Source organism: Artemia franciscana, chromosome 6, assembly GCF_032884065.1.
Source record: "Artemia franciscana chromosome 6, ASM3288406v1, whole genome shotgun sequence".
NCBI classification, from domain to species: Eukaryota; Metazoa; Arthropoda; class Branchiopoda; order Anostraca; family Artemiidae; genus Artemia; species Artemia franciscana.
Window position 1 is genome coordinate 5,289,054 of NC_088868.1, and position 19,390 is coordinate 5,308,443.

At 31.3% G+C, this 19,390-nt stretch overlaps 1 protein-coding gene across 1 annotated transcript in view; it reads left to right on the plus strand.

The window, feature by feature from the left end:
* LOC136027946 (actin-binding protein IPP-like) overlaps nucleotides 1–19,390 on the plus strand; it is a 67,411-nt gene that overhangs the window by 46,775 nt on the left and 1,246 nt on the right. The window contains exon 9 of the mRNA XM_065705417.1: nucleotides 7,386–7,606. Coding sequence (XP_065561489.1) covers nucleotides 7,386–7,606 — 221 coding nt within the window. The remainder of the gene's footprint in view (nucleotides 1–7,385; nucleotides 7,607–19,390) is intronic.

The window sequence follows — 19,390 nt, forward strand, 5'->3', positions numbered from 1 at the left end:
TTTTTCACAAAATCAAAAGTGTCGAGATATTTACAGTTAATTTGGTTTAAAGGGCTATCGGGGCTAGCTAAGGTGTTGGTGGACAGATTATTTTGGTCATCGTAATAATTAAAAACAACATTATTACAAATTAGTAAGAAACGTAAAATCTTGTACAGTACTTGTACTTGTGTTTGTTTGACTGTTCATTTCTTAAGCAGTAGTTTCTGTGCTTCTGGAGATTTATACGAATAAAAGGGGTGGTCGGAGGAGCCATTGAGAGCACATTTCATGACAAGTTGACACGGGTTTTTGTTGGAGTTCTGGTGGTCACCAGCGCATTTATAGCATCTCGGGGAAGCTTTACAGTTATTTGCAGTATGGCCGTAGCACTGGCATTTGTAGCTCTGGGTAGACAAAAACTTGTACTCAGTTATGGGTAGACGCTCGTAACCAATAGCAAGGGGATTCTCAGTGGTATACTTTAGGTGGTCACGTGACTCAAACTTTAATCGAAAAGACCTCGTACTTCCTAACTGAACAACTTCTGTACAGTTATTAGCGAGATCGCATAGGTCACTTTTAGATGTTCCGTCAGGCACTCGGCGTACTATACCGAAAAAGGCAGGACTCTTCACTTTAGCATTAATGGATTGGTCTGCTTTGCTTAATGTATCTGCCAAAGTATTGGCGGCACCCTTGTCCGACAGAACTACTTGCCATGCATCCCTCCTAGGCCTCAAAACAACTATGCTTGAACTGACACCCCCACAAGCTTTATCCAGGAAATCTTTTCGAGCGTCAGGATTATTCAAGTTTTTTGGTGGATTTTTCACAATAACTGAATAGGACGGTTTTGTGGGTGGGGGAGGTTTCATTTCAGGAATAGTTTGCACGAATGACCTTGCTTTATGGTGCTCAGCGAAGCTTTTAAATTCCATGTAGAGTTCATTAACCTTTCGAGTTAACGTAGCTGTTGTCTCTCCTGGCACACATGGGACATGACCTGGCTCGAAAATCAGATACTGAGGTAGGCTGATCTTTTTCTCGTCACAAAGATCAAAGGCTCGAACCATATCGCTTACATTATCAGTCACTTTGGGCGCTCAGTTACCCTAGTAATAGAGGCGTCAGCCCACAAAATCTTCTTTGCTTCAATTAACATCTCTCCTTTGTAAAAATTGCAAGCAATTTTTACGATATTATCAGCTGAACAGCTTGCAGTTCTAGCCCGTGAAATGAAATTCAACACGGGATTCAAGACAAATCTTTCACCTGGCATCATCCCGTGAAATGATCAAATTTCATCAAAATTCTTGGGCGGGGCCACAATAGTTGTCAGTAAGGGCAATAGCAAATCAGGTAGCAATATTCACAAGATGTATATTCACAAGTTGCGTACACAATTTTAATTATCCAAAGCAAATTGTTCACAGCGCTGTACAGCACGTTACACAACTTCAATAGTTGCGTACATGATTTTAATTATCCAATTATCGAAAGCAAATTGTTCACAGCATTATTCAGCATTATATACAATTTCAGTCGTTGCGCAATGAAATAAATATCCAAACAATAATCCTCTGTAAATTGACCAACCAATATAAACTGGTTTTGATCCATATAGGTCAAAAACTGAATGAAGACTCAATCATCACAAGCAAGATTACAGAAAAAAGCAAACAGATGTAGATTGATCTTCTATAATATACCACGATTTATGCCTGAAAGTCTTATTAATTTTGTATTTATTAAAGTAATAAAAGATCTCGATCCCAAAAATCTCGGCCAGGTCCAGTTGGAAACAATTAACAGGCAAAACATTAGGCTAAGTATTTCTAGACACTATACTCCAGGTGAAGGCACTCATTGCGCCAGATTATAACAAACCGCAACTGGTGTTAGGAACTCTCGAATTGGATCTCCTCGTTTACGTTTCGTGGGAATATTATTGACCGACAGGTCCCCAGTCCGTCGGCGCCTCCACACTTTAGCCATTCTTTCGCTAGGCATGTAGCTACGGAATTCGACCACTCCTGCCTGAGACAAATCCTCGGTGTCTCCCTCCGAGACAGAATTAGCAACGTCGAAATTCGTAGACGATGCCACCAGAAGCATGACATTGAAGCCCTAATAAAAAAACGCCGCCTAACTTGGTCTGGCCATGTTTGTCGGAGGTCAGATGACACCCTCACTAAAAAGGCGCTATACTGCAAACCCCTCGCACACTGGAAGAAGAAGCGAGGTGGACAAGTCAAGACCTGGCTTAACACACTCAAGGCGGACCTAGAGCCGATTGGTGGTTTCCGACGACACGGCCGAAGATGGGACAAGCAGTGGCTTGAAATATGTGCACCACACACACACGACCGAGCGGCTTGGCACTCAACCGTCTGCCAGATCATAGCGCCAGGGAGAGCTGAAGAGCTTGTGTCCTGAAACAAGAAGAAAGAAGAAGAAGAAGAATCTCCTCGTTTATTGAAAAATTGATTTTTGGCTGAAATGGTCCTAGTTTGATAGATTTAAGCTTTTCTGAGCCTGAAAATTTTGTCTTATTTGAGCCCGGGATTGTGCTCATCTCTTACGATCCCAGCTTGTTGTAAACTTTTGGCTTCAGATTCTACTCCTTCCTTTCTTAACACTTTCTGAGAAAAGGTTTTACTTGTTCTTCTATGAGCCCAAGCAATTTCAGTCCCAGATTCTGCAAAGAAGTCCAATGGACATTGTCAGTCACGTGTCAAACCAAAATCAATTCAGTCTTTCATCTCTTAGCTCTATGGCTGTCTACCTTAGTTCTGCCTTAGGATGGATGGACGGATGATTGACTTTCTATCAGCAAGTGAAAATGAAATCATTTTTATACAATTCCGAAAAGGGCCTATGCCAGCTTTGCCTCTCAATCAGACTATCTCACTCAGACACGATGGGCGGTAGCCCTACTCTTCTTATTGATAGTATTCCGCTTCTTATGAGTTTAACATGGTTATTTATTGTTATTAAATACAAAAAAACAAGTTTTTTCAACTGAAAGTAAGGAGTGACATCAAAACTTAAAACGCACAGAAATTACTTCGTATATGAAAGAGGCTGCTTCCTCATCAACGCCCCGCTCTTTACGCTAAAGTTTTTTACTGTTTTAGAAAGAAGAATTGAGAGAAAGAGTCAAACTTTAGCGTAAAGAGCGGGGCGTTGGTGAGGAAGCAGCCTCTTTCATATACGAAGTAATTTCTGTGCGTTTTAAGTTTTGATGTCACTCCTTACTTTCAGTTGAAAAAACTTGTTTTTTTGTATTTAATTTCTGAACGTTTTTCAATCAATGCATGTTTTGATTTTGGCTCTCCGCAGAGGAATAATCAAAACGAAATTTGAATATTGTTTTTTTTTGGGGGGGGGCTAAATGGCTTTCTCATAATTTTGATCGAATGATTTTGAGAAAAAAAGAGCGGGGGCGAAGCCTAGTTGCCCTCCGATTTTTTGGTTAATTAAAAAGGCAACTAGAACTTTTAATTTTTTACGAATCTTTTTATTGGTAAAAGATTTACGTAGCTTATAAATTAGCTTACGTAAAGAACTTTTGTATTCTCATGTTTTTATTACATATATGAGGGGATTCGCCCCATCGTCAGTACCTCGCTCTTTACACTAAAGCTTAAATTTTATCCCAATTCATTAAGAATGACCCCTGAATCACAAAAGCCGTAGAATAAATAGTTGAAATTACTAAAAATACTTTAGCGTAAAGAGCTAGGTATCATAAGGAGGTGAGCCCCTTATATGGGTAATAATTTCTGTTTGTTTTAAGTTTTATTGCTGTTCCTTACTTCCAGCTGAAAAAGCTTTTTCACATTTATCTTTTATTTTTTTTTTTTAAATAATGCTAGTAAATCCTGCTCTCCCTTCATGGAAGTTTTCTTTTCCCATGACAAATTCTCGATGGAAAGTTCCCCCAGCATATCCCCCTCTTCTCAACCCCTCCCCCCAACCAAAAAAATCCTCCTGAAAACGCCTGTATACTTCCCAATAACCATTACTATATGTAAGCACAGGTCAAAGTTTGTAACTTGTTGCCCCTCCCACGGGGACTGTGGGGGAGTAAGTCGTCCCCAAAGACATAGTTATAAGGTTTTTCGACTACGCTGAATAAAATGGCTATCTCAGAATTTTGATCCGTTGACTTTGGGAAAATAATTAGCGTGGGAGGGGGCCTAGGTGCCCTCCAATTTTTTTGGTCACTTAAAAAGGGCACTAGAACTTTTCATTTCCGTTAGAATGAGCCCTCTTGCAACATTCTAGGACAACTGGGTCGATACGATCACCCCTGGGAAAAAAAACAAAAAAACAAATAAACACGCATCCGTGATCTGCCTTCTGGCAAAAAATGCAAAATTCCACATTTTTGTAGATAGGAGCTCGAAACTTCTACAATAGGGTTCTCTGATACGCTGAATCTGATGGTGTGATTTTCGTTAAGATTCTATGACTTTTAGGGGGTGTTTCCCCCTATTTTCTAAAATAACGCAAATTTCCTCAGGCTCGTAACTTTTGATGGGTAAGACTAAACTTGATGAAACTTATATATTTAAAACCAGCATTAAAATGCGATTCTTTTGATATAGCTATTGGTATCAAAATTCCATTTTTTAGAGTTTTGGTTACTATTGAGCCGGGTCGCTCCTTACTACAGTTTGTGTTCGCCTTAAGTTTCATTTATTTATTGATATTGTTTTATAGTAATTTTACGCTCGAAATATTACTTGACTTTATTTCTGTTCGGCTTTGGTTTAATGTAGCTCTTTACTATTTTTTAAAAAGTTTCCATTCTGGAAAAAAGTTTTAAGTGAATTTCTACTTGTTTTTAATCGACATATCGTTTTGATTGGTTAAGTGAATAATATTTTTAGTCTTTTTTGCTTTTCTCTGTAATAATCTAGATTTTGCTTACTATTTATAAACTGAAAAAATGTATTGACAATTTTTAATTATAGTTGTACTCTAGTGTTTTGGATTGATGGGTACAGGTAAAAATATTCAAGTGTGAGGGTCGAAAGTGTGCATAATATTTGAGCTTCTATAGGCTGGATTGAGTTCTAACCCCCATCGAGCTATAACCTGGAGTGTAGACAAATATTAATCAACTATCCCCCTCCACACGCCCTGAAAGTTTCACCTTAATTCCTTCGACTTTTCCTTAGATATTGCAGATACAACCTTTTAACGACCTTGGATGCATGTAACTCATTTTTATTTAGTTCATTTACCACTCAACAAGCCGTGATAATTTTAACTTAATACCGTAAACTGTTCCCAAGATACTGAAGTTATGCCCTTCGGATCAAATTTGGTAAACATAGTGTCTTTTGATTAAGGTTAACATCCCTAAAAATATCCTCTGAAGGTCCAACGTAATACCCTTAGTTTTCCTAGGATATTGGAAAGACACCCTTTTGACAATCCAGATGACTTAGTTTATTTTGATTTAGTTGTACATACCCGTCAACTTTTCCTGAATATGCCAACTGAATACCCTTCCTGAGATATTGATCTGCGCCAATTTGACAACCTAAATATGCTTAAACTCGTAGTAGTAGTAGTAGTAGTAGTAGTAGTAGTAGTAGTAGTAGTAGTAGTAGTAGTAATAGTAGTAATAGTAGTAGTAGTAGTAGTAGTAGTAGTAGTAGTAGTAATAGTCGTAGTAAGAGTAGCAGGGGTAGTAATAGTAGTTGTAGTAGTAGTGGTAGTAGTAGTAGTAGTAGTAGTAGTAATATTAGTAATAGTAGTAGTAGTAGTAGTAGTAGTAGTAGTAGTAGTAGTAGTAGTAGTAGTAGTAGTAGTAGTAGTAGTAGCAATAGTAGCAATTGCAACTAGTTACAGTCATATATACGCAAAATTGGAGTTTCAAGTAGTGGCAGTCGCAGGTATTGACGGTCACTATGTCAACTATTCGCTGTCAGGGTGGTAAGTAGGTGTAGCTGCAGTCGTAAAAAGCTACAGACTCAAGTCGTCGTTGCAGACAAAGTCGCATGGAGTTGCGATTAGTCGCATTCACAAGTATTCGCAGTTGTAGGTAGTCATAAAAACTAGCAGTCATAAATAGTCGGAGTAGCAGCAGTGGTAGTAGTGTCTAAGGCTTTTCTGAGACATTGCTGATATTTTGTTTTGACAACTTGCATGCATATATTACATTTTGATTTAGTTTGACATCCCCCTCAGTTTTTACAGAAAATTTTACCTTAGTACCCTCATCCTTAGTAGAAGCAGTGGACCAATAGTGGAAGTAGTAGTAATAGTGTGTACATAAGACCTCTTGTTACGTTCAACAGGCCCTTCAACGTGAGATGGAAGTTTCAACTTAGTACTCTAAACCGTTCTCGGGGCATTGCTGATACACCCGTTAACAACTTATATGCACGAAGTGTTTTTTGGTCTAGTTAAAATCTTCATAAAGGTATTCTGGAAGTTTCAACTTAATACCAATAGCCTCAGTAATCGAAGAAGCAGTAGGAACAGCAGTAGGACACAATGCCTTTTATCAGTTCAAAAATCCCCTCAACGCACCCTGAAAGTTTCAGCTTTTTACTTTGAGCCATTTCTAAGATGTTGCTAATACGCCCTTTTTGACAACCTGGATTCGCACAGCGTGTTTTGATTTAGTTTATCTTTTCCCTCAACATTCCCAGAAATTTTCACCTTAGTACCCGTAGCCTGAGTAGTAGTCGTAGTTGAAGTTGCAGTTGTAGTAGTAGTAGCAGCATACACATATTGCCTTTTAGTAAGTTGATCATCCCTCTAATCGTTTCCTTGAAAGTCAATACCCTATGTCGTTCCTTAGATACTTCCTTTTTGTCAACCTGCATGCACATAGTATGTTTTGATTTAGTTCGACAGTCATCGCAGTATTCCCTGAAAGCTTCAACTTATTGTCTTAACCTTTTTGGGCACCTTGGGTTAAACATGCTCCCCTTTCCCTATACTCTATGTAAACAACGGTAAATTACAGCCCTTGCTCCAAGGACTCTGGGGGGGGGGTCATCTCCAGAGGCATAATTATTGGGCCTTTTAACTCTACTAAACAAAATGGCTATCTCAAATTTTTTATCTGATGTCCTTTAGGTAATAACAGGCATGAGGGGGGGGGGGGCTGCTTGCTCGTCCAGTCATTTTGACTCTTTAAAAGTGTACTAGAACTGTAATTTCTAATCGAATGAACCTCCTCCGAAGCTCTTCCTACAGTGGTGAAAAAAAATTAGCCTACTTCGCTCTTTACTTAGGCAGTGCTATTGCGTTGTAAGCTAGGAAATTCTTGTTTCATATCCATCTCTGTTTAGTTAATAATTATGCGAACTAACGTTGAATGGCAATTCTATAATTTTGAATTATCTTTTCCACTCATTGTTTCTTATTTTTAGGTATGATATACGTTGTCGGAGGTTGCACAAGAAGTCGAAGACATATCAAAGATATGATTGCCTATAATCCAGTGATCGGGGAATGGGTCTCTCTGGCTCCGATGCAAGTGTCCAGGTCGCAAATGGGCGTTGCTGTCCTTAACAACTATCTCTACGTTGTTGGGGGTATTAATAGACACAGTGATATGTTGAAATCAGTTGAAAGATATTGTTTCGAAGAGGTTAGTAAATTATCTGCCGACGGATGTAGAATATCGGCTTTTTTTTTTTTTTTTTTTTTTTTTATAGCCTACCCTACTCCCTCTCAAAATCAAGAAATGGTGGAAAATTAAAAAATGGTGGCCAAACTTCGGTTTTTATGGCACTTGGTATTAACCAAGTGACATATAGCAGTCGCCAATTCTGTCGGTCTGTCGGTCTGTCTGTCGGTCTGTCTGTCGGTCTGTCTGTCGGTCTGTCTGTCGGTCCCGGTTTTGCTACTTTAGGCACTTCCAGGTAAGCTAGGACGATGAAATTTGGCAAGCGTATCAGGGACCGGACCAGATTAAATTAGAAATAGTCGTTTTCCCGATTTGACCATCTGGGGGGGAGTGGGGGCCCGGTTAATTCGCAAAAAATAGAAAAAATGAAGTATTTTTAACTTATCAGCGGGTATTTGGATCTTAATGAAATTTGATGTTTGGAATGATATTGTGTCTTAGAGCTCTTATTTTTAATCCCGACCGGATCTGATGACATTGGGGGGAGTTGGAGGGGGAAAACCTAAAGTCCCGGTTTTGCTACTTTAGGCACTTCCAGGTAAGCTAGGACGATGAAATTTGGCAAGCGTATCAGGGACCGGACCAGATTAAATTAGAAATAGTCGTTTTCCCGATTTGACCATCTGGGGGGGGGAGAAGGGGCCGGTTAATTCGGAAAAATAGAAAAAATGAAGTATTTTTAACTTATGAGCGGGTGATTGGATCTTAATGAAATTTGATGTTTGGAATGATATTGTGTCTCAGAGCTCTTATTTTAAATCCCGACTGGGTCTGATGACATTGGGGGGAGTTGGAGGGGGGAAACCTAAAATCTTGGAAAACACTTAGAGTAGAGGGATCGGGATGAAACTTGATGGGAAAAATAAGCGCAAGTCCCAGATACATGATTGACATAATCGGAACTTATTTGCTCTCTTTGGGGTAGTTGGGAGGGGGGGAGTAAGTCTTAAAAATTAGAAAAATGAGGTATTTTCAACTTACGAACGGGTGATCGGATCTCAATGAAATTTGATGTTTAGAAGGATATCGTGTCTTAGAGCTCTTATTTTAAATCCCGACCGGATCTGGTGATGGGGGCGGGGAGTTGGGAGGGGGAAACCTAAAACTTGGAAAACACTTAGAGTGGAGGGATCGGGATGAAACATGGTGGGAAAAATAAACACAAGTCCTAGATAGATGATTGACATAAACGGAACGGATCCGCTCTCTTTTGGGTAGTTGGGGGGGGGGGGTTAATTCTGAAAAATTAGAAAAAATGAGGTATTTTTAACTTACGAATGGGTGATTGGATCTCCATGAAATTTGATTTTTAGAAGGATATCGTGGCTCAAAGCTCTTATTTTAAATCCTGACCGGATCTGGTGACATTGGGGGAAGTTTGGGGTGGGGAGACCTAAAATGATGGGAAACCCTTAGATTGGAAGGATTGGGATGAAACTTGGTTGGAAAAATAAGCAAAAGTCTTGCATACGTAATTTACATAATTGGAACGGATCCGCTCAATTGCGGGGGGGGGGGGGGGTAATTCTGAAAAATAAGAAAAATAACGTATTTTTAACTTACGAAGGAGTGATCGGATCTTCATGAAACTTCATATTTAGAAGGACCTCGTAACTCTGATATCTTATTTTAAATCTCAACCGGATCAAACGTAATTGGGGGGGGGACAGTTGGGGGGACCGGAAATCTTAGAAAATACTTAAAGCGGTGAGATCAGGATGAAACTGGATGGGAAGAATAGAAACCTGTCTAAGATACGTGACTGACATAACTGGACCGGATCTGCTCTCTTTGGTGGAATTGGGAGGGGGGAGGTAATTTTGAAAATTGAGGTATTTGTAACTTACGAAAGGGTGACCAGATCTTAATGAAATTTGATATTTAGAAGGATCTTGTGCTATAAAGTTTAACTTTAGGTTCTGACCTTCTCACAAGTGCCAAATGAGCTCTTGGCTCTTCCGACCTCGTCCAAATGAGCTCTTGGCTCTTCCGACCTCGTACCATATGAGCTCTCGGCTCTTCCGACCTCGTCACAAGTGCCATATGAGCTCTTAGCTCTTGTTGTTTTGACCAACTCCTTAAAGACAAAATTTAGGAGGACGTTCATGTGTGGGATAACTAGCCAAGCCCTGAACAGAGTGGGCTGTAGGAGGAGTGTCTGTTCCTATTTTGGGGAGCAACGATGGGTCTTTAACGTCAACTAACGATTTCAGTTAGTAAACCCATTATTCTCCCCAATCTTCAAACATGGATTAAAACAGATTCTAGCATGTGGAAATTTTAATTACAATTAAAAATTTTATAATCGATTTTATTATTGGTTTTCTAAGTGTATTATTTTTTTATCGATTGAAGTACTGCAAAACAATAACATTATCTCCAACAAACATTTGTTTTTGTTTTATTATTTATTTTTATATATTATTATTTTTTATCATTTATTTTGATTTTTGTTCGTATATATTTACAATATATCTCTATTTGTTTATACTTTCATTTTTTTATTTTTACAGTATTTCTTTGTTTGTTTATTGTTTTATATTACTTATAAGAATGAGATTATTTAATTTTAATTTAATTCAAAGTCACGGTGCATTATAATCAATTTACTTATTTTATTGTAAAAAGAGTTAGTATTATTTGTAATTACTTAATGTTTATGTACTTTATTATTTTGTTTACGCAAATTATCTCTAAGATTAAAGCATTGAAATTTTTATGCTGTCTTCAGAAGACAGACGACTCTTGATTCAAATTTTATTGGACTTCAAGATGTATCATGTATTACAAATTATAGATTATTTTATTATTGATTATTAGCAATTATTATAGATTATTTTATTATTTATTATTCATATTCTAATTTTATTGAGCTTCAAGATGTATCACGCGTGACCAATTATAGATTATTTTATTATTGATTATTACTACTACTACTACTACTAATAACTCACTGGAGCACCAAGCCGCCTGAGGCCAACACAGCTACGCACGCTCCTCCTCCAACCTAATCTATTTAAAGCCTCCCTCTTTACACCTTCCCAGGAAGTTCCCATTTCCTTTAAATCTTTATTTATGAAATCCTCCCAACCCGGACAAGGACGACCTGCTTTCCGTGTAGCCCCAGACGGTTGGCCAAAAAGGACAATCTTCGGCCAAAAAGGATTATTGATTATTAGCAATTATTATAGCATAAAATTATTATAGCAATTACTATAGGTTATTATATTATTTTATTATTTATATTCAAATTTTATTGAGCTTCAAGATGTATCACGCGTGACCAATTATAGATTATTTTATTATTTATTATTCATATTCAAATTTTATTGAGCTTCAAGATGTATGACGACCAATTATAGATTATTTTATTATTGATTATTAGCAATTATTATAGATTATTTTATTATTTATTATTCATATTCAAATTTTATTGAGCTTCAAGATGTATCACGCGTGACCAATTATAGATTATTTTATTATTGATTGTTAGCAATTATTATAGATTATTTTATAATTTATTATTCATATTCAAATTTTATTGAGCTTCAAGATGTATCACGTGTGACCAATTATAGATTATTTTATTATTGATTATTAGCAATTATTATAGATTATTTTATTATTTATTATTCATATTCAAATTTTATTGAGCTTCAAGATGTATCACGCGTGACCAATTATAGATTATTTTATTATTGATTATTAGCAATTATTATAGCATAAAATTATTACAGCAATTACTATAGCTTATTATATTATTTTATTACTTATATTCAAATTTTATTGAGCTTCAAGATGTATCACGCGTGACCAATTATAGATTATTTTATTATTGATTATTAGCAATTATTATAGCACAAAATTATTACAGCAATTACTATAGGTCAGTATATTATTTTATTACTTATATTCAAATTTTATTGAGCTTCAAGATGTATCACGTATTACAAATTATAGATTATTTTATTATTGATTATTAGCAATTATTATAGATTATTTTATTATTTATTATTCATATTCAAATTTTTATTGAGCTTCAAGATGTATCACGCGTGACCAATTATAGATTATTTTATTATTGATTATTAGCAATTATTATAGCATAAAATTATTACAGCAATTATTATAGATTATTATATTATTTTATTACTTATATTCAAATTTTATTGAGCTTCAAGATGTATCACGTATTACAAATTATAGATTATTTTATTATTGATTATTAGCAATTATTATAGATTATTTTATTATTTATTATTCATATTCAAATTTTATTGAGCTTCAAGATGTATCACGCGTGACCAATTATAGATTATTTTATTATTGATTATTAGCAATTATTATAGCATAAAATTATTACAGCAATTACTATAGGTTATTATATTATTTTATTACTTATATTCAAATTTTATTGAGCTTCAAGATGTATCACGCGTGACCAATTATAGATTATTTTATTATTGATTATTAGCAATTATTATAGCACAAAATTATTGCAGCAATTACTATAGGTCAGTATATTATTTTATTACTTATATTCAAATTTTATTGAGCTTCAAGATGTATCACGTATTACAAATTATAGATTATTTTATTATTGATTATTAGCAATTATTATAGATTATTTTATTATTTATTATTCATATTCTAATTTTATTGAGCTTCAAGATGTATCACGCGTGACCAATTATAGATTATTTTATTATTGATTATTACTACTACTACTACTACTAATAACTCACTGCAGCACCAAGCCGCCTGAGGCCAACACAACTACGCACGCTCCTCCTCCAACCTAATCTATTTAAAGCCTCCCTCTTTACACCTTCCCAGGAAGTTCCCATTTCCTTTAAATCTTTATTTATGAAATCCTCCCAACCCGGACAAGGACGACCTGCTTTCCGTGTAGCCCCAGACGGTTGGCCAAAAAGGACAATCTTCGGCCAAAAAGGATTATTGATTATTAGCAATTATTATAGCATAAAATTATTATAGCAATTACTATAGGTTATTATATTATTTTATTATTTATATTCAAATTTTATTGAGCTTCAAGATGTATCACGCGTGACCAATTATAGATTATTTTATTATTTATTATTCATATTCAAATTTTATTGAGCTTCAAGATGTATGACGACCAATTATAGATTATTTTATTATTGATTATTAGCAATTATTATAGATTATTTTATTATTTATTATTCATATTCAAATTTTATTGAGCTTCAAGATGTATCATGCGTGACCAATTATAGATTATTTTATTATTGATTGTTAGCAATTATTATAGACTATTTTATAATTTATTATTCATATTCAAATTTTATTGAGCTTCAAGATGTATCACGTGTGACCAATTATAGATTATTTTATTATTGATTATTAGCAATTATTATAGATTATTTTATTATTTATTATTCATATTCAAATTTTATTGAGCTTCAAGATGTATCACGCGTGACCAATTATAGATTATTTTATTATTGATTATTAGCAATTATTATAGCATAAAATTATTACAGCAATTACTATAGGTTATTATATTATTTTATTACTTATATTCAAATTTTATTGAGCTTCAAGATGTATCACGCGTGACCAATTATAGATTATTTTATTATTGATTATTAGCAATTATTATAGCACAAAATTATTACAGCAATTACTATAGGTCAGTATATTATTTTATTACTTATATTCAAATTTTATTGAGCTTCAAGATGTATCACGTATTACAAATTATAGATTATTTTATTATTGATTATTAGCAATTATTATAGATTATTTTATTATTTATTATTCATATTCAAATTTTTATTGAGCTTCAAGATGTATCACGCGTGACCAATTATAGATTATTTTATTATTGATTATTAGCAATTATTATAGCATAAAATTATTACAGCAATTATTATAGATTATTATATTATTTTATTACTTATATTCAAATTTTATTGAGCTTCAAGATGTATCACGTATTACAAATTATAGATTATTTTATTATTGATTATTAGCAATTATTATAGATTATTTTATTATTTATTATTCATATTCAAATTTTATTGAGCTTCAAGATGTATCACGCGTGACCAATTATAGATTATTTTATTATTGATTATTAGCAATTATTATAGCATAAAATTATTGCAGCAATTACTATAGGTTATTATATTATTTTATTACTTATATTCAAATTTTATTGAGCTTCAAGATGTATCACGCGTGACCAATTATAGATTATTTTATTATTGATTATTAGCAATTATTATAGCACAAAATTATTACAGCAATTACTATAGGTCAGTATATTATTTTATTACTTATATTCAAATTTTATTGAGCTTCAAGATGTATCACGTATTACAAATTATAGATTATTTTATTATTGATTATTAGCAATTATTATAGATTATTTTATTATTTATTATTCATATTCAAATTTTTATTGAGCTTCAAGATGTATCACGCGTGACCAATTATAGATTATTTTATTATTGATTATTAGCAATTATTATAGCATAAAATTATTACAGCAATTATTATAGATTATTATATTATTTTATTACTTATATTCAAATTTTATTGAGCTTCAAGATGTATCACGTATTACAAATTATAGATTATTTTATTATTGATTATTAGCAATTATTATAGATTATTTTATTATTTATTATTCATATTCAAATTTTATTGAGCTTCAAGATGTATCACGCGTGACCAATTATAGATTATTTTATTATTGATTATTAGCAATTATTATAGCATAAAATTATTACAGCAATTATTATAGATTATTATATTATTATATTACTTATATTCAAATTTTATTGAGCTTCAAGATGTATCACGTATTACAAATTATAGATTATTTTATTATTGATTATTATCAATTATTATAGATTATTTTATTATTTATTATTCATATTCAAATTTTATTGAGCTTCAAGATGTATCACGCGCGACCAATTATAGATTATTTTATTATTGATTATTAGCAATTATTATAGCATAAAATTATTACAGCAATTACTATAGGTTATTATATTATTTTATTACTTATATTCAAATTTTATTGAGCTTCAAGATGTATCACGTATTACAAATTATAGATTATTTTATTATTGATTATTAGCAATTATTATAGATTATTTTATTATTTATTATTCATATTCAAATTTTATTGAGCTTCAAGATGTATCACGCGTGACCAATTATAGATTATTTTATTATTGATTATTAGCAATTATTATAGCATAAAATTATTACAGCAATTATTATAGATTATTATATTATTTTATTACTTATATTCAAATTTTATTGAGCTTCAAGATGTATCACGTATTACAAATTATAGATTATTTTATTATTGATTATTAGCAATTATTATAGATTATTTTATTATTTATTATTCATATTCAAATTTTATTGAGCTTCAAGATGTATCACGCGTGACCAATTATAGATTATTTTATTATTGATTATTAGCAATTATTATAGCATAAAATTATTACAGCAATTACTATAGGTTATTATATTATTTTATTACTTATATTCAAATTTTATTGAGCTTCAAGATGTATCACGCGTGACCAATTATAGATTATTTTATTATTGATTATTAGCAATTATTATAGCATAAAATTATTACAGCAATTATTATAGATTATTATATTATTTTATTACTTATATTTAAATTTTATTGAGCTTCAAGATGTATCACGTATTACAAATTATAGATTATTTTATTATTGATTATTAGCAATTATTATAGATTATTTTATTATTTATTATTCATATTCAAATTTTTATTGAGCTTCAAGATGTATCACGCGTGACCAATTATAGATTATTTTATTATTGATTATTAGCAATTATTATAGCATAAAATTATTACAGCAATTATTATAGATTATTATATTATTTTATTACTTATATTCAAATTTTATTGAGCTTCAAGATGTATCACGTATTACAAATTATAGATTATTTTATTATTGATTATTAGCAATTATTATAGATTATTTTATTATTTATTATTCATATTCAAATTTTATTGAGCTTCAAGATGTATCACGCGTGACCAATTATAGATTATTTTATTATTGATTATTAGCAATTATTATAGCATAAAATTATTACAGCAATTACTATAGGTTATTATATTATTTTATTACTTATATTCAAATTTTATTGAGCTTCAAGATGTATCACGCGTGACCAATTATAGATTATTTTATTATTGATTATTAGCAATTATTATAGCATAAAATTATTACAGCAATTATTATAGATTATTATATTATTTTATTACTTATATTCAAATTTTATTGAGCTTCAAGATGTATCACGTATTACAAATTATAGATTATTTTATTATTGATTATTAGCAATTATTATAGATTATTTTATTATTTATTATTCATATTCAAATTTTTATTGAGCTTCAAGATGTATCACGCGTGACCAATTATAGATTATTTTATTATTGATTATTAGCAATTATTATAGCATAAAATTATTACAGCAATTATTATAGATTATTATATTATTTTATTACTTATATTCAAATTTTATTGAGCTTCAAGATGTATCACGTATTACAAATTATAGATTATTTTATTATTGATTATTAGCAATTATTATAGATTATTTTATTATTTATTATTCATATTCAAATTTTATTGAGCTTCAAGATGTATCACGCGTGACCAATTATAGATTATTTTATTATTGATTATTAGCAATTATTATAGCACAAAATTATTACAGCAATTACTATAGGTCAGTATATTATTTTATTACTTATATTCAAATTTTATAGAGCTTCAAGATGTATCACGTATTACAAATTATAGATTATTTTATTATTGATTATTAGCAATTATTATAGATTAATTTATTATTCATATTCAAATTTTTATTGAGCTTCAAGATGTATCACGCGTGACCAATTATAGATTATTTTATTATTGATTATTAGCAATTATTATAGCATAAAATTATAACAGCAATTATTATAGATTATTATATTATTTTATTACTTATATTCAAATTTTATTGAGCTTCAAGATGTATCACGCATGACCAATTATAGATTATTTTATTATTGATTATTAGCAATTATTATAGCACAAAATTATTACAGCAATTACTATAGGTCAGTATATTATTTTATTACTTATATTCAAATTTTATTGAGCTTCAAGATGTATCACGTATTACAAATTATAGATTATTTTATTATTGATTATTAGCAATTATTATAGATTAATTTATTATTCATATTCAAATTTTTATTGAGCTTCAAGATGTATCACGCGTGACCAATTATAGATTATTTTATTATTGATTATTAGCAATTATTATAGCATATAATTATTACAGCAATTATTATAGATTATTATATTATTTTATTACTTATATTCAAATTTTATTGAGCTTCAAGATGTATCACGTATTACAAATTATAGATTATTTTATTATTGATTATTAGCAATTATTATAGATTATTTTATTGTTTATTATTCATATTCAAATTTTATTGAGCTTCAAGATGTATCACGCGTGACAAATTATAGATTATTTTATTATTGATATTAGCAATTATTATAGCATAAAATTATTATAGCAATTATTATAGATTATTATATTATTTTATTATTTATATTCAAATTTTATTGAGCTTCAAGATATATCACGTATTACAATAAGAGGCATTTTAAAATTTATTTTAAAAATTAAAGAAAGATTTTTTTTAATTTTTTTTTAATTTTATCTTTAAGTTTTAAAAAAAAATTAATTTTTTTAAAAGTCTTATAGATTTAATTTTAAATATTTTTTTTAAAAAATTAAATGAAGGTTTTATTTTAAAGCTTAATTTTGTTCTTGAGAAAACTATTATTAAGAATATACTTTATACGTAAGAATATACTTTGATAAACTTGAAACTTTGATACTTTGAAAAAAAGATATATATTTTGTAGAGAAATATAGGCTGTTACGCTATTTATTCAACTCTTTAAACACAACATTTCATAAAAGCATAAAATGCTCTTTTTTTTAGAAAACCTGAGTGTCATGATTAATACCATGAATATAGTTCTTAATTCGAGCTTTTTATCATCCTATAATTACAAATTATAGGATTAAGTTTTCGCAGATTGATGGATACAGCGGGTTTAAAGTTTCCCTTTACACGTAATATTGAAAGATTAGGAATGATAAAAAATTGTCCTGGATGCAGTGGTATCAAGTCACGAAAATTTAGGGGGGGGGGCAAATTTGTCATTTTTTCAGTGAAATTACCAAAAAAGGCATTTTTCAATGAAAATTTCCAAAAAGGTATTGTTCAAAATTTTGGGGATGTGAACTACATTTGATTGACCAACATTTAAGAAATATAAATAGACATTCATCTGTCTTACGCTAATAGAAGTAATTCAACCATTACCACCTTATTTTTCTGACAATTTTGAATCAGGGTGAAAGGAGGGTTTTAGAAAGCTCTAATGTTAGGAGAAAACTTCTTCCCTAGTTTACTTTGTCAACCAGAATCCATACAAATTAACTTTAATTAATTAACTCAAATTAATTAACTTTAACAAATTAACTCAAATTAATTGTATTAATTAATACAAATTTTCCATACAAATTAACTCTTGCAGTGTCATTTCTTTAGTGTAATAGAACACATATTTGGTTGCTTCTTTTTTTAAATAAGAGAGTTCATTAGATGAAGTAATTGGAATTCTGATTCCTAAAGTTCTTTAGGAGAGCTTCCTTCATTTTTTTTTTTTTTTTCTTTTTTTTTCTTTTTTTTTTTTTTTCGATAAGAGGACTTCTACGAATCTCAGATTTTCGTAGAGTGAAGGTTAAGTCTGATCATAAAAATTTTTAGGATATTTACACAAGATAAGATTGGAAGATCGTTCAATGATTTTCATTTGCCAATTGAAAAAACTGCCCGAAAATGTTACTAAACACATTATTAATTTGATAAACTCATAAGCATACATAAAAAAAATCCCTAAATCTATATATATAAAAATAAGTTGTTTGTTTGTGTGTCTTCTGTCGACTGACGTCATGTTTGTGTTTCGACTGATTCATTATAAGGATTGAGCTGTATGTCGTCATGAAGTTGTGTGTCGACTGACGTCATGTTTGTCACCTGACGAAATTACAGACCGGGACACCGGGACACAAATGATGACCGGGACACAGGGAATATAAATGACGACCGGGACGCTCAAAGAAAAATTACAGACTGGGACACTGGGACACAAATGACGACGGGGATACTGGGAATATAAATGACGACCGGGACACAGGGACACAACTACAACGGGGACGCCGGGGGCACAGGGGGATATATAAATGACGACGGGGACACAGGGAATGTTCGATTAGCAATCACCATCAACAAAGCTCAAGGGCAATCATTAGAATAATTAGGTATAGATCTGAATACGGATTGTTTTTCCCATGGACAATTTTATGTTGTATGTTCAAGAGTCGGTAAACCTGACAATCTATTTGTATGCACAGACAATGGGACATCGAAGAATGTTGTATATTTGTAAGTTTTATGTAGTTAAAAATATATGTATATATATATATATATATATATATATATATATATATATATATATATATATATATATATATATATATTCACAGGTGGGACACAGGGACACAACTACAATGGCGCGTAAAGACTTACGCGTGCGGGGGGGGGCG